Here is a 16622-nt window from a genome sequence, read left to right as displayed (position 1 = left end):
GCCTGTCTGTCAACGTGTTTTAAGTCACGACAAGTACCTCTTCCACTAGCTTCCCCACGGAGGTGCTCAGCTCCGGAACCAGACTGCCATCCTCGTCTAAGAAACTCCCGTGCGCCGGGTTGAATTGAGTCGCTCGGTCCAGTTCCATCTTCAGTCTCTGCTCCAACTGGAGAGTCTTGAAGCTCATCAGCAGACACACGCTGATTGAACTCAGGGACATGAGCACGCACACGGCCACGGCGAGCCCGGGAGACCACCGGTGGACGGTGGGCTTGGGTGCGCACTGACATACAGACGACTTGCTGTCCCCGGCAGAGTCGTGCAAGGAATCCATGCTGAAATCCCCGTTTTAGAAGTTGAAAAAGTGGACGGAATGGGAATTACGCGTCTGGGTGGTGATACTCCTTAACAGCCTCCGTGGACTAAAATGGACGGGTGTGACACATCCACATCACCCGGCCACAGGCTTTTAATGTTCTGGTATTGGAACAGGAGGTGTGCAACTGGTCCACGCCGCGAACAGATGCTTGCGATGCGGATCCCAAAGGGGTAAGGAGGTGCCTCTTGACGTGTAGCTCGCTGCGTTACAAGGTTGACTGTCTGTGTCTTGCGCAGACTAAGTGCGACAAGCACTGAAGCACATGCAATTGTTTGCCTCATTAAAAGTTGCACATTCAACTCCAGATAAGACCGCCCTTGACCACGTGGGACACCACAGATTGACAGATGATAGGTAGGCAGCAAATTGTTCCAGAACGCCCGGTTGCTGTAGACCAAAGCCCCCAGCAGCCCACGCCCAAATCAATTAGATCGCCTCAGGCGCATATTGACCACAGTATCACGTTCATTGATCTTTGCTAATTATTTAATTTGCGACAACGAACACCTACATCCCATGCCTAACAAATGGCAATTGAGTGAGTCTGGATCAGGTGCAATGTAGGCCTGTTTTAAGGTATGTAGGGACCATTCATGCCATGTTTTTTTTTTTTTTTTTTTTTTTTAATGGAGTAGATTTTAAACGTATATTACGGGTTACCGAACTGTAAATACCTCCCCGTCGCTTTTAAGACTGGGTTTCTAAAAGCATTTTGCTGCCACCTTACGTAGCCGAGAGGCAATTGCATTGTCCTAAACAGAACGCAATCCCAGTGTTTGACATGTTTATTGAAAAAAGGGACTGCAAGACAGCAAAAAAAATTCTATGTACAGTACAAAGATTTTTCTGCCTAATATAACTTTTTACAATACAATGCTGTGGAGACAATTTTTGTTTATTGACAATCAATGATACTACTGACTAGGAACTGTACAATGCAAAAAGAACAGACTGTTTGGACCAACAATTAACAATACAAATCTACAGCTCTGCCAGAACATTATAAATGGCAAATAAATAGGCATTAGTTGGTGATTCATTACATACAAATGGTGAGATGTGAATGAGTTTTGGCCAAGGACGGGAGAGGACTGATGCAGTCATGTATGTTGACCTCTCCTGGAGAGTGAGGATGTTGAGGCCGGAACTGAGCGCAGTGTTGAAGATGCCACATGACGACACACTTCAGGAGTTCAGTGCTTTTTGCTGGAGCTCCCGCTTGCACTGCTGCTCTTGTGGTAGCAGGAGAAAAATTTATGTTGGAGTGCCTTATCCAACGTGATGCGCTTAGCTGGGTCGTACTCCATTAACTTCTCCAGGAGGTCGAATAGCTGCTGGTGGTCCTCGCTTTGAGACACCATGTAACGCTATTTGGAGGAATAGGGGCAAAGATTTTTTTTAATGTTTTTTTTTTTTTTTGCATAATACGAAGGGTAGGTACCGTCAAACAGTGTTTCACACATTTATCTGTGGTGGGCCGCCACTAATAGATTTTGGCTTTTGCTGAACAGAGTTACTTGTGTGTCTCCTAATTGATACCACCGCTTTCCTTTCTTAGATGATACTGCTTATTCAGTACCTCAAATGACTGAGGTATCAAAAGTAATGATATTTACTAGACTTTAACCGATTTTATCGGCCGATAATTAACATTTTATGATGATCGGCTTTAATGTCATAATTCGCCGATCCAATCAATGAGGTTATTGAGGTCATTGATCGGCTGCGCAAAAGACATTTACTCCGCGTCGCCATCGTGCACAGTATATTTTAATCCAAAAGCTTGTTTATTTTTAGCCCTTTTGCGTGTCTTTTGGCATAGTCCTGTAAATATCTGACGGCCAATAGTTATTTATAAAAAAATAAAAAAACGTTGGCGGTGTGGAACAGACAACACGTAATGCCCTGATCAGACTACAAGACAAATGCGCTCTTTCAAGATTGCACTGTCAGACTACTGCAATAAAATCTTGTATTCCGATACCCCCGCATCCCGCTTTTTACGATCATTGGGCTTTATCTTGTCAACTCAAAGGCAAACGGATACACTCGTTACCGTGGAGACGACAAGAGTGGAGTGCACCGACTTTGTATTATAAGGATAAAATGGGAAAAACCGTGTGTTGGTGGTCACCGGTGCTCAGGACAGGAGAGGCCGTTGGTTTAAGGTTTGCTTGAGGTATGCTCACGTACTTTTAATACGATACGGCTCGCAAGCAGGCAACAAAAACATTATGTAGCCTAGCAAGCTACTGCTCGCACTGACGGTTGTACGTAAACATGCCGCCGTTGTCGAATCATGCTCTAAAGTTTTGGTGTGGGTGAAGTCATTTAATTAAAAATAAAGTAATTTAATTACAGTAAGTTAGCACCCATTATTTCTGTCATGTTATGTTGGTTTGACCTGACTGAGCTTTGGTTAACTGCAGCTTGTAGCACCAGAGGGGGAGAAAAAAGTAGTGTATTTCAAATCATAGTTTCATAAATAATACAAGACAGTAATTTATTTATTTTTAATGACATATATTGCGGTATCACTCAGGCACTTATTGTTTTATAATACTGGGTGACTGAAAGTCAATATTCACCACAATAATTGCACAAGTTTGTCTATACGTCCATTTAAAAATTTTCATTTAACATTTAGCAAATTAGACTAATTGCATATATATGCAATATATATATATATATATATATATATTTTTTTTTACAGGTAAGTTTACTTTTCATACATATTTCTTAGTACATATTATTCCAAGTTCACCATGGCTGTTTTATCTCTATTGCTCTGTATAATTAAATGATTGGCTGTTTGTGGATGTGAAATAGCTCCACACATGACTTTGTTTATTGACTTAATGAGCTGGATGCCAATGCGCTAACACATTTACCCAGGCGGAAGAACAATTTGTTCTCACCGAGAGCATACCACTTAGAAACGATCACAATAGGTTACTTTCCACTGTGTTGCTGATATTATATACATTACCACAAATAATTTGATTTGAAAATCAATTTTAAACTATAAAGGTCTGGTATCCATATCAATATTTTAGTAAAGATCTGCACATCACTAAGAATGTTAGTAATGTCAATGCCACAAATTTTCAGCTGGGTGACCTCACAGTGCGAACATGTCCCTTTAACATCGAGGCAACTGTATTCTATGTCATTTTGTTGTTAAGTGTCAACAGCATTAGCCATTGGCTGAAGACAAGACCGGAAATTTGAACTTTTGCCCATGGAAGAAAAAAAGAATAGGGTATGTTTGTGCCAGCATACAGTCTTCTCATTCTCACCCTGAGTGGTTTGCAGTGTTTCCTGACATATCGGCCACCGGAGCTGTCGACATCCCAGTCCAGCTTGCAACGGTGAAGATACCGCTGCTTCCTGTAGAACAATAACAGTTTGGGAAACATTCACCATGGTTACCAAGGGCAACACATCACAAGTGATTAGTTTTCTTCCTAAAGCTGTCGCTGACCTGGTTTTCTGAAGGAGATTTGCAGGAATCGGGCCCAAGACCCTCTCCATCATAGCAAGGTGTTCCTTGCTGTCATGAGTCTGAAGGTTAACAACAAAAAGTGGTAAATGCTTTGGACAGTAACACTCCCCTTTGATAGTCTGTAGCCACACACCTGGAAAAGAGTTGAACCGAGGTAGTATTCGATGAGGATACATCCCACACTCCAGATATCACAGGAATGATCCCAGCCTAGGTCTGAAAGACAAAATGTACACTCAAGTAGTAGTCACTAAACAACATGTTTTTAGTGTTTTCTAAAGCACTGCTTACCTAAAATGACTTCAGGGGCACGGTAATGACGTGTGGACACCACAGATGTGTGATGCTCATGTTCATAGGTAGCGTTCCCGAAATCCACTATTTTTATATCAGGTCTCTTCAATGTACGTTCATCTCGTTTCTAGGGGTGATAATACATAATGTGTTGATCAAACTGCAGAATTCAAGCAAACATTAAATGTGAATACAATTAAACTCTAAATATTAAATATGTACATGCATGTTTACCTTTGTTGGATTGTAATCCAGATCATATTGTGAATCAATAAAGAGAATATTCTCAGGCTTCAGGTCTGTGTGAGTCAACTTATTTTTATGCAGAACTGAAAAGAGACGAGCAGAAGACATGCATCAAACACACAAACACAATTGCAAGCAGTACGTGTACATTAACTCACATCTAACAGCACGAACGATCTGATAGGCCATTTTCCTGATGTGTTCTATGGGGAAAGGAATGAAATTGTTCTCCTTGAGGAAATCATAGGTACTGAGGCCGAGCAGCTCAAAGGCAATGCAGACATGTCCGTGGTAGTCAAACCAGTCCAGCATGTGAACACAAGCGCTATTGAGGAAAGACAGCAATGTCAAGGATCGATCCCATGTGTCAATGTGACAAACAATATAGTGTGGTGTGTAGTTGCTTACTATTTTCCCTGAGAGTCCAGGGACTTTAGATGTTCAAGCACAGCGACCTCAGACTTTGCTGCGTCGCGGTAGCGATCAATGTTTTTTATGATCTTCAGAGCCACCCGTGCACCATTACTGGAACACATAAGCAAAGCATTAAAATCTAATAATTAATAAACTAAACAGCAAGTTATAATCTTTCTTACTTTAGGTGATCAAGGCATTCGACAACCTTCCCAAAGGCACCTTCTCCAAGAGTACACACAATCTCATCTACACAAAATAAAGAGCGAATGTTAGAAACTCAAACACTGCCTTTTGGCTGCGTCACTGCACTATATAGCTCCACTACTGTACAGGCTTGACAATAAGTGTCACAAAGTTGAATGTTTAATGTTACACGAGAAGTAGCAAACCTAAAAATAAATCTAACGCAAAATATATTTTCTATTTAATATTGAGAAATAAAGACCAGACAAGAGTGTGAAAGAAAAATTGTGAACAGTAGAAAAAAAAGGTATATATTCTATACATCTCGCTTTCAGCATGTCTCCATTGTGATAGATGAGGTGACCCTCGTCATCATCCTCAACACTCCTGGATCTCTTCCTGCTCCTGCGGCGATGGCTCCTCCTCTGCATCGGAACCGCCGCAATCCGCCACCACATCAATAACCCATCAGTCAGCACCAGGCCAGCACAACGCGACATCGTCATTCATTCAACCAGGCCGAGGGGGGAGTTGTAGGGGTGGATAGATTCGGCCCGTTCAGTAACACCGCCAGGCGATTGGACGGAGCAGCAAATTCAAATTCAGCCCCATCGAGAAATTGGGCGCCAGCCACCACATAGTGTGCGTTACAGAAGAAAAACATGGCAACAAGATTTTCAGATGAGACTTTCGCAGAGTAGTGCAGAAAAAAAATGAACTTAAGTGACAAGTCTTTTACATGTATGTCTTTGCAACTCTTGCAATACAGTGTCATTCATTATATTCACTAATGTTAGATCCTCTACCACAACAATAACGTTTCTAAACCGTTATGTTCCTACTTTTTATGACAATAAAAAATTTGTATGACAGCTTGGCTAGAAAAGTGATAATGACCCTTTGATGTTTTGTGGTACAGGTAGAAGTGGAAAGGAAAAGAGGTTACTCGTACCGAGGAAGACCTGTGGCGAGAGTGGCTCCGCCTGTGTCTTCTGTCTCTGTGTCTGCTTCGTCTGCTCCTCCGACTCCACCCGCTGCGCCCAGATGACTTGCTGTAATGGTGCCAGTCACGATCTCTGTCCTTGAAGGTGTAGTCACGGTTGTCCTCTGCACAGGCTATGTCCGAACTGTGTTCCCAGGTCTCCCTGAACCTCGAGTCCTGACTGTAGTTTAAACTTCGGTTCTCCAGGAAGAACCTAAAAAATATCCAACAACCCAAAGCAGTGAATAGAAAGGGGGTTAATACAGGGATATCCAAAATCCAGCGTGAGCACATTTGCAGCCCACTGCACATTTTTTATTGCCCACTCTTAAGTTCTAATACAACGTTTCCTAAGCAGGGTGCCATGGCACGAGTGTGCAGTGAGAGATCATCAGGGGTGGCGCAAGAAAGTTTCACTTAATTTTCAATTTGTTCATCCATCTATGCCAATGAAACAAGATCACCACCATTTCAGTATTTATACTTTTTGGTTTGCTGTGATAATTTATTATTTTCTTTTTTTTAAAAATGTAAAATGGGTGCGTTGGCTCAATAACCAAAAAGTGAGCATTAGTGACATTTCGATTTACCCGTCATTAGTCTTGTGATGTCGGTGAGTTCTTCTGTATTTGTTTTCTCGTTCGCTGCTATGCGAATCCCTGGCCTTCCGTTTGCGATACTCCATTCTTTCTTCCCAGCTGTTCTCGTCAAGCCAGACACTCAGGGAGTACACTCGCGTGCAATGGCGCATCTAAATATCAGAAGAAATGAAACCACAATACTCACTTTTAACTTGGTCGAGGAAATAATAACTGCACATAGTTACAAACTACATGTACCAATAGTACACATTAAAACAGCGGCCCTTATATGCACTTAGTCACGCTCAACGCGGTCTTAAAATACCAAACAGCAGTTCGCAGATGCAGCATACAATGAGGCCTGCATCTTTTTTATTTATTTATTTATGTTTAAATAAGGAAACTCGTATTAACAAACGTAATGAGGAATGCAACCAAAATTGACTACTTTTGTACATACTGGCATCTGGACCTAATCCAAATGGAGGTCGTCGAACGTTGTTTTACCGTTGTTGTTTTTTCACATTTACCGATTTGGAATTAAAATTGGAATTATAATAAAAAATTGCATGTAATCCGCAATGCAAAAATGTCCACGCAGATGTCGATCACATAAAGCAGTCAAGTAATTAGCTACGTTAGCCTTAGCTTAGCTTAGTTTAAGCAAACAGCAGCCATGTTGGCCGTGCTGCCGAAGCGTCGACGTTTGGAGAAGCTAACTGGCTAAATTTAGCCTTCACGAACGGAATATGTCCTAGCCCTACAAAACAGGCACTTTATCACCATTTAATGATTAGGCTTACCTCAGTCGAAATGCTCGTATGTCACAATGGTTTACTTGAACGATGCTACGGAGTAATATTACTAAAAGCTGGAATGTATATTCGACGAATGTCTCTCAAAGATGGCGAATGCTGAGTATCATCGCCGAGTTGACCAAAGAAACTCCGTGACCGTCACGTGACACACAACTACGCCTATCAAAACACGTAACAATGTCGCACCCTGATTTACAACTTCAGCCACTTAAAATTCCAGTGTATCAACATAAATAGAAGGGGAGCATTTTGTGAATATAAAGATAATATTTTAGGTTTGTTGTTTTCACTGCATTATATTATACATTATATCTTGTGACGGATCAAACAAAATCTTGGTCCTGGAAGACACAATTCAGGGCTACATGGTCAAGTATTTGAATGGCGCATTGCCTTGTGGGTAAGCAATGTCTGCGCCCTGTTTGACAGCAAGGAAAGACACTTCACGTTGACATGCCCATATCGTACTTTTTAACGTGTCGATCATCGTCGGATGTTTTCACATAACCCGGACCATGTCGGAAATCGCCGAAAAGGACAGCGTCGCCGGCAAGACGCTTTCACGAGGAGTGATCGCCGAATTACTGGCAAAGAACTTCGACAAACTGCCGGACATTGACCGCAAGCTCTTCCTGTACGGGCCCATGTATCTGGGGGGCAACGGGGGACTTGCGGGGTTGATCGCAAACAGCTTGTACCGCCGAGCCCTGAACGTCACACAGGCGCCCATCACCTCCAGCCTGCCGATGGCCGTGCTGCCCTTTATGACGACTTACGTTCTCTACAACGCCACGGTGTCAAGCCCTCTGCTGTCCGGGGACCTCAATTGCCCCACCTGCGCCCTCGTGCGAGGCGCACTGGTGGGTGTGTTCGGCGGCGCGGTGTATCCCGTTATCCTGGCCTTACCCGTCAACATCGGCCTTGCGTCCAGATACAACACGGCACCGATGCCGGAGAAGGGAAACGTCCTCCGGTACTGGATGGACCTCTCCAGGCCCATCCTGACGAAGATGAGGGCAGTTATTGTCCTCCAGGCCTTTTTCGGTACCTTCCTGAGCTCCAGGCACTTTGAAAGCTACAGCACACTGGCCAAGCTCACTTTTGGCCAGCACGCAGAGGCACTAAAAGACTGAAATGTGCAAAATTAAATAAACCGCTGTTTTCCCTTCAATTCTCTTGTGTTCACGAGTATGTCATTTACGTAAGCTCAATGATGTGCTTTTTTTCGTAATCACAAATGGGGTGTGGCTGCTTACTGAAGGGATGTTAGTGGGGTAAAATAAACATGCTTAGTCAATATGCCAATGAAATATGGATAGTGAAATAGGATTTTTAAAAAAGTGAAAGATAATGCTAGGAAGATGTTTTTAAAGACCCTGCAAAATCATTAAAAAAAAAATCTTAATACATTAAATATGTTGGAAGATAGAAGAAGTGTTGAAAATGTGGAAAGACTTGAGACTTTGTCTTGTCAGAGTTTTGTTGAAGCATACATTTTAGTTTTACTTATTTACGTTAAGATGTAACTGTACTTTTACCTCATTACAATAATCTATATGCCGTTCGCTACTTTCATTTATCAATAATTGCATGCGCTATCTATTTTTTGACTTTGGTTTTCAATTTCCGCATTGGGCGCTGTTGCTCCAATAACCACCGACGTGACAGGCAGACAGTAGTCAAGACTTTTTTTTTGTAGATACAAGCAAGCGATCACCGAGTTGTCAATAAAAATCCACAAAGCAGTTGTGTGTCACAGTATGTTATACAGTTCAAAAGTGGTGGTGGAAATAAAAAGCAGATGAACAACTGAGCATGGCTTACTTTATTAAAGGTTTTAAAGAACACACATTTTGCAGTGATGCTGCAATCAAAGGTTTCAGTTTGACCTAAATAAAGGAAAGCACTGGTGAAACCCATCTTTTAAACACACATCTGCTGTAAAATTGAATGCAATGGATGTTGTGTAGTCGATTGTCATCGAAATCACAGGATAAATGTAATCAGAACCGGTCATCTTAGGTTGCACGCCACATCTGTGGCATGATCTAGCAAGGTTACAGGGAAGGTTTATGAATAAGGAGCAGAATTATTAGTCTTTCAAAGAGGAAATACAGACATCAAGCAATCATAAAGAAGAGGGTGGTTTTGAAATGCTTCTAATTACACTGGTTCTGCTCCCTATGAAGCCATCCTTATAAAGAGCTCCAAAAGCATGAGGAAAAAGGCCAAATACAAACGCACAAACAATCACACCTCACGTAAGATGGACCTGAATTTTCAGAACTAGTAAATTCGTATGGCACAATTTCCCTTCGTTACGTAACACTGTCCTTCGTTCACATGTACTGTAAGAATGCATAATCATTATAGCTTGCAGTAATAGTCAATACAAGGTGAAATCGCTTCAATTCCCCTTTAAGAAATAACCCACTGTAACATGCCATATCACTTCATATTAAACAAAGGAAAAGTACAATATAAACAATACATCTGTCAGCACAGAAATCTCCATAAATATAACAAGACAACTGAACATCAGTCAAGTGAAAAGACTTCCTGAGGAACAGAAAGATGAGGGCTGAATGTACACATGTGGCTAAGCTAACTGTAGTTTTCCCGCATTCATGCCACAATACATCTGAGAGGAGTAAACACTTTTCCAACAGAACATATTCCCCCACCCTACAAAATATAATACAATAAATAATAAAAACAAATCTAATGAAAGTTAAATAAAGATTTCCAGTCATTCTCATAAAAGACAATCTCAGTAGACATGGATGCTTCATGAGAAGAGAATGCATGCACACAGGCACAAACACACACATGCGCCCACACACACACACACACACACACACACACACACACACACACACACACACACACACACACACACACACACACACACACACACACACATTTTAAAATACTTCCCAATCTTCCCAGGCACACGCAGTAATTCCTTCACTACAGTAGACTGACAGTATAAAACTCAACATCTGAAATGGGCAATCCAGCACCCGTCACATCATGGAAAGTTTCATTACAGTACATTACAATGTAAGAAAAACGTCAAATAAAATAGCTATCGAGGCTTTTGACCTAAGAGGGAGAGAAAAAGAGAGTGAAGCAAATACCAAAACAACAACAGCATCAGTAGGAATTTGATGTGATAAAGTGTTTTTCCCTGTAACTGTACTCTCCGTGGTAGTAACCATGTCTTCACAGAGTAAAATGAACATCTTCATCATGGTACTATGTCATCATTTGTTCAGTAGCTTAATTATTTTCACATCTTTTTTTTCTTCTTCACACCATATTCTTGATGAATCCTGTTCATCATCGTTTGTTTTTTTAAATTCATCTTTTCTTTATAGAAAACACCTAAGTACCAGCTTGGTTCCTTCACAGTTCTTTATAGTGCAATGAGAACATGCGGTCCCTCGCTGGCGAGAGGGTAAGCTGCCGTCAGTGCCTCATGTCTTTCCTAGAACGTTTGACCTTCATGCGAGAACAAAGATGTTGAATGAGAGAAGCTCACAAAACTTGCATACTCTTCAAATTTGACCTGAACACTGTGTAAGGCTTACATAGAGTTCTACAATATTTTGTTTAACTGACACCTACCTGAGAGCTTTCCACCTGTCCTTTTCAACCTGGTTCTCTGGACTCTCACTCTCATAGGATGCGAGGTAAAGTCCTGGGGAGAAACATTTTATTCGACATTTGAGTGTTTAAATGGCAATACCTTCATAAGGCACACCTGAAGAATTCACTGTTGTAACACGTGCAGAATGTGGCTTGGCATTGTCTAGCTGAAATAAGCAGGGACATCCCTAAAAAAATACATTGCTTGGATGGCAGCATAAGTTGCTCTAAAACATGTATGTACCTTTCAGAGGTAATGGTACCGTCACCGATGTGCAAATAACCCATGCCATAGGCACTAACACATACCATATCATCACAGATGCTGGCTTTTTGAACTTTGCGCTGATAACAATCTGGATGATCCCTTTCCTCTTTGGTTCGGAGGACACAACCTTCATGGTTTGCAAAAACAATTTAAAGCGTGGACTCGTCAGACCACAGCACAACTTTTCCAGTTTGTGTCAGTCCATCTCAGACAAGCTTGGGCCCAGAGAAGCCGGTGGCGTTTCTGGATGTCGTTGATATATGGCCTTCGCTTTGAAGTAGGGTTTTAACTTGCATACGTAGACGTAGCGACGAACTGTGTAAATTGACAATGGTTTTCTGACGTTTTCCTGAGCCCACGTGGCAATATCCTTGACACAATGATGCCGGTTTTTAATGCAGTGGCGCCTGAGGGATCGAAGGTCACAGGCATTCAATGTTGGTTCTAGGTCTTGCCGCTTATGTGCAGAGATTTCTCCAGATTCTCTGAATCTTTTGATGACATTATGGACCGTAGATGAGGAAATCCCTAAATTTCATGCAATTTTATGTTGCGAAACATTCTTAACCTGTTGGACTATTTGCTCACACAGTTTTTCACAGAGAGGTGAAGTTCACCCTCTCCTTGCTTGTGAACAACTGAGCCTTTCGGTAAAGCTCCTTTTATCCCCATTCATCACTCACTCATCTGTTTCCAATTAACCTGTTCACCTGCGGAATGTTCTAAACAGGTGTTTTTTGAGCATTTCTCAAATTTGCCTGCCCCCGTCCCACCTTTTATGGAATGTGTTGCAGGCATCAAAACACTACCCCCATAAAGATCTTGTTTCACCACCAAGACTGAACTCTCGCATGATCAAACGTAATCTAACAAAACTGAAAAAGAAACATAGCAATGCAACAACGAAGAGGACCCTTACTGGTTCCTCAGTCAGGTCGCTTCCTGATTGGCTACATTCTGTTTTAAGTCACAATTCACAGACTCATAACACGGGAAGCGGCAACTTTCATCACGCACACACGAAGATTTTTTGGTCGTAAATACTGAATTTAATATTGAAGATTGTCGAACGTGACCCATTTCAGACCCTATAATCGTTACAAGTTCACTCGTAATACACCTCAGATTGAAAGATAATATTACAAAACATAATATAGTCTGGCATTTCTTGTCCTTGGTCGGGAAGGGGCAAAATCGGGACAAAAACAGCCTGATTATCTTTCTGCATGTCCTGGGCCTGAGTGAGCAGAATGTGCACAAGACATGACACATGCACTAACCGTCCTCACTGAAGATGGGGGAAGTGTGGAGGTAATGAAGGATGGCCTGGTCTTCCTCAAATGGACACTCCACCTGCTTCCAGATCATGAATTCCCCAACTTGCCTGCCTAGCTCCACAAATTTCTAAAACAAGTTCAACTTATTTTCAGAAACACATAGAAAGAGAATGTTTTTGGGGGGGATGGTCACAATAAATAAGAGTATCTCACCTCAAAGTTTACGTGGCCATTGGGAAGTCGATTGGCGCATCCTTCATTCAGGAAGTAAATATCTTTAATGAGCAGGCTGAAAAAGGGGATCACAATCTGGGGTGGGAAAAGAAAGTGGTATTGAAGCAAGAGGTAGAGTGAGAGAAGCAGTGAGGCAACGTGGGGCCAACCTTTTCTCTGTTGCTGTTGGCCGTCCGAGAGCGATGAGCGGCTCCCCTCAAGGCGGTCCTGTAGTTGTAAAAATTTCCCGTAGGATCCATCTGATGCTGTCAAGGGAAGGCGCAACACTGTCAACTTCATATTAGGACCTGGAGGGCATTCCAGCAAGCAGCTTATGTGAAAACCCGGAGTAAGTTGACCCCGACATGGGGGAAAGCCTGATCAATCTGTTTCAAAGAGCTGGGGATGAAGAATTCTAACTCAGTCACTGTGGTAACGGACTCGGTGAAACTAACCTGTTAGGTATGCTCAATCCTGACTTTTTATGTGTTTCCTCCCACCTGAAGCAAACAAGGCTTGTCTGTTTCTCTGTGATCCCATCGACATTTAGGCACAACTCAGTCTGACATGATATGCTGGTACTGTATTCCCAGACTAATTTCTGATCGAAAACTATTGCTTTTCATACACAGTCAACACGGCGGATTTGCGATGAAACGATGTGTCCGCCGATGAGAAAAGTCACCATTGGAGCTAAACGGCAGTTAACTGTAATGTTGTAAGAAAAATAGTAACACATGAGTGTAAGTGATTCTTGTACAAATCATTTACCTAAACATATTTTATATTTTATTAAATTATGATAGACATGCTGTGGCTCAGACTGGGACCAGTCTAGTTCAGGGGTGACCAAAGGCCCCCTCCATCGTTTAATCTGACCCGACGAGAATTTATCAAGAGTCACAAATATTTTTTTTGCATTAAGCCGATTTTACTAAAAGTGAGATTAGATATATTGTTTTCATTTGATCTATTTTGTAATACTTTGTCTAATTGTTGTTTGATTGATTGAATAGAATACAATTCAATGCATATCCATTTAACAATGTTGTTTTCATTTGTAATAAATTGGTTAAGTTAATTTCACTTAAATCTAAATGATTACATTTAAAATGAGAATACATTTTCTTTTTTTTCATCATGATTTACTTTAAATTCATTTATTTAATAAATTAATTAATTTTCATGTGTGGCTGTTACACTACTTTGCATATGTCACTTAGTGAATGGGTGTGTGCAATAATGTTATTACCTCCAAAATGAAGAATTTAGCAGTCTTGGCCTTGCCCCAGGTCTTCTTCAGTCTCGACACAGGACTCATATTCATTCCAGCTAAGGAGGGGAGACATTTGAATTATTAATGTAATGTGATGCTTTGAAATTCAATCAAGCATAAAATTAGTGGACTCACAGATGATGGCCATGAGTGAGTTGAAGTTTCCGATGTTGAAACACTCTCTAGCCACATCGATAAAAAACTCTATCACCAGGGCCCTCTGCTTCTTTTTTGCAGGCTGCAATAGACAACCATAATACATACACAGTGAAACCGATCAGTCTGTTCCTTATTTTCTTCATACTCTAACTAGGCATTTCTTTCACTAAAGGTCAAATGGCTTGGTTGTCAATGAGTGGAAGTTTCCTGCCACAGACTAATAAAGGAACCAAACAGTATTTACATTTAAAGAGCTGAAATCGAAGGAAAGTGTCTTTGGTCTAAAACAAAACAAAACAAACAAAAACACATTCAGATCTGTTAAAATTATCTAAACGTGATTGCAGAAAGCCTTGCACAGAAGGAACGTGTGTATATACATAAGTAACCACTTGAGGGGGCTCACGGTTTGTACCAATTTTACTGCTAATCATGGTGACCAACCACAGTTTAAGCTGTTGAAAGAAAAATAAAACAATTGTCATAAAAATATACAATGTACCCACACAAGGAGATTTTTTTTTTAATACAAACTGTTGGTGCCATTAAGTTGTTCTGACCCGCAAAATGAAATACATTGAACAAAAAACATGAATTAAATACTTTTATTTCTGCTCCCATTTTCATGATCCAAATTCAAAGAGCTAAGACCTTTTCTATGTACACAAAAGGCCCATTTTTCTTCAATATTGTTTGTTCACAAAACTGTGTTAGTGAGCGCATCCATCCACCTCACGTGTGGCATATCTCGCTGCTAATTATACAGCATGATTATTGCAAAGGTTTGCTTTAAGATGGCCACAATAAACATGCAAATATATTGACATTTTTGTTCAGTATAAGTGTACCCATAGCCACTACTCACCATGCAGATCTCAGTCGCTACCAGGTAACACAGCCTGTTGAACCACCTGACATATGCCTCCAGGTTGGAGGTTTTCTTTTGGTCACTGAAGCATGGTTGTTGCTGATGCACAAAAATGTAAATACACACACACACACACATGCACACACACGCACACGCACACACACACACACACGAACAAGAAAATACAAGTGAGTAACGGAAATGCTTCCGTAGGGAATTCCTCTAATGGTAATTAGCTTCCTGTCCACAGGACGACCCCCTGGGCGAGCACAAATGACAAAGACAGCAGCAGGTTGACAGCAGGAGTCACACGATCGATAGCGTGAGGAAGACCATATGCCGATTCAGAGACAGCAAGCAAATACTACAAAAAAACAGCATTCTACATTTATTTGTTCAACACCCCACCACAGATCTCACTGTTTGCTGGTTGTGACCTTGAGAGCCTTTGCGAGCAAACGCCGATTTGCCACATAGCACACCACATCCAGTTTATGAATTTACCATGTTAGATATGGATGCTTTTTTTTTTTAGCAAGCTCAACAAAACAAATAAAAAAACAATAGAATAAACATACAATCATACAATTAAAAACTTGACTAATGAAAACATACCCGGGTTCCATCTAGGGGGCCTTTTTGAACGAAAGCTTGAACAAACTCCTCCGGTCCAATATGACTCAAATGTTCCTGGAAAACACACACAAACACACACACTGACATTAATAATTCTTTCGTTTCAGTAATGGAAGTCAATCAATAGAGGAAAGTAATGACGCATTGACGTGACTCATTGGAATTAAGTTGGTCCAAAGGGGAAGAAATTTTATCATCTATGATGACAATATTGTCAGTATCGTACTGTACATGTGAAAAGTAAAATGACTCATTTGACCTATTGTCAACTCGTGCCACCATCAAAATAAAATCTATGCGACACACATCGTAAGGTTATTCGTTAGGCATTTACCGGTACTTGTTATGACTCAAGGAAATCAATGCAAATTATTGTAATGTCAAGTGAGAGTGTGTAGATCTTTGTTTGATGTGTGTGTGTGTTTGTGCATGCGTGTGTGTGTGGATGTTCGGGGTGGGGGTGGAAGATTGTGAAGCTGTCACATCTAATACACTTACTGCAGCAGTTTATCCACGTAGTTTGCTGCCTCAGGCGCATGACTGACTTGTGGGGTGACGTCAGCGCTCAGACAAGGGTATACACGCTGACACAACCACACACACACACACACACACACACACAGACCCAAGAGATTGTGCATGCAATCAGTGGTGCTCTTTTTGCCATGTAGTTTGTCTCACTGCATTCATCTGTTAAATGACTGCAAACGTGAGTGCACGACTTCGCTGCAACCAACAGAGGCGCTATTGATTCAATCTCATCCAGTTTGCGGTCTAAAGAAGAACAACATGACATCAGCTATGGGAAGTCGAGCTACACGTGCTCACTACATCACTGGCATGGAAATAGAAATTCATAACGTTATCCC

General features: G+C 41.3%; 4 protein-coding genes across 8 annotated transcripts in view; 1 reads left to right on the top strand and 3 right to left on the bottom strand.

Annotated features, from left to right (window-relative positions):
• LOC133407832 (collagen alpha-1(XXIII) chain-like) overlaps positions 1–1064 on the bottom strand; it is a 144142-nt gene extending 143078 nt beyond the window's left edge. The window contains 1 exon segment of the mRNA XM_061686104.1: positions 38–1064. Within this exon segment, the coding sequence (XP_061542088.1) occupies positions 38–334 (297 nt within the window). The 5' untranslated portion in view covers positions 335–1064.
• An 85-nt stretch (positions 1065–1149) lies between these two features.
• Positions 1150–7531, bottom strand: clk4a (CDC-like kinase 4a). Of its 2 annotated transcripts, XM_061686101.1 has the most exons (13): positions 7391–7531; positions 6597–6757; positions 5977–6220; positions 5347–5449; positions 5021–5087; positions 4833–4949; positions 4583–4749; positions 4413–4507; positions 4176–4305; positions 4018–4100; positions 3864–3943; positions 3679–3769; positions 1150–1746 (listed from the first exon to the last, which is right to left on the bottom strand). In XM_061686101.1, exons 2-13 carry the CDS (start codon positions 6755–6757, stop codon positions 1573–1575), a joined length of 1512 nt encoding a protein of 503 aa, XP_061542085.1. In that variant the 5' UTR covers positions 7391–7531; the 3' UTR covers positions 1150–1572. The 2 variants fall into 2 exon arrangements, with proteins under 2 accessions (XP_061542085.1, XP_061542086.1); XM_061686102.1 differs by lacking the exons at positions 5347–5449; positions 6597–6757; positions 7391–7531 and having other exon boundaries at positions 5977–6048.
• A 36-nt stretch (positions 7532–7567) lies between these two features.
• Positions 7568–9209, top strand: tmem126a (transmembrane protein 126A). The gene has a single exon (XM_061686103.1). The coding sequence runs from the start codon at positions 7921–7923 to the stop codon at positions 8536–8538; it is 618 nt and encodes a 205-aa protein (XP_061542087.1). The 5' UTR covers positions 7568–7920; the 3' UTR covers positions 8539–9209.
• A 3-nt stretch (positions 9210–9212) lies between these two features.
• The window catches only part of LOC133407829 (ras-GEF domain-containing family member 1C-like), a 44008-nt gene continuing 36598 nt past the window's right edge, over positions 9213–16622 (bottom strand). For all 4 annotated transcript variants that reach the window (XM_061686097.1, XM_061686096.1, XM_061686099.1 and 1 more), the window contains 9 exons: positions 15733–15807; positions 15115–15216; positions 14226–14328; positions 14067–14146; positions 12985–13080; positions 12815–12910; positions 12605–12728; positions 11036–11108; positions 9213–10909 (listed from right to left, as the gene is read on the bottom strand). In XM_061686097.1, the coding sequence (XP_061542081.1) occupies positions 10885–10909; positions 11036–11108; positions 12605–12728; positions 12815–12910; positions 12985–13080; positions 14067–14146; positions 14226–14328; positions 15115–15216; positions 15733–15807 (774 nt within the window). In that variant the 3' untranslated portion in view covers positions 9213–10884. The remainder of the gene's footprint in view (positions 10910–11035; positions 11109–12604; positions 12729–12814; positions 12911–12984; positions 13081–14066; positions 14147–14225; positions 14329–15114; positions 15217–15732; positions 15808–16622) is intronic.

The sequence above is a fragment of the Phycodurus eques genome, chromosome 9 (genome assembly GCF_024500275.1).
Source record: "Phycodurus eques isolate BA_2022a chromosome 9, UOR_Pequ_1.1, whole genome shotgun sequence".
In the NCBI taxonomy this organism is placed as follows: Eukaryota; Metazoa; Chordata; class Actinopteri; order Syngnathiformes; family Syngnathidae; genus Phycodurus; species Phycodurus eques.
The sequence above is the reverse complement of the archived record's forward strand: the minus strand, read 5'-3'. Positions and strand labels throughout refer to the sequence as shown.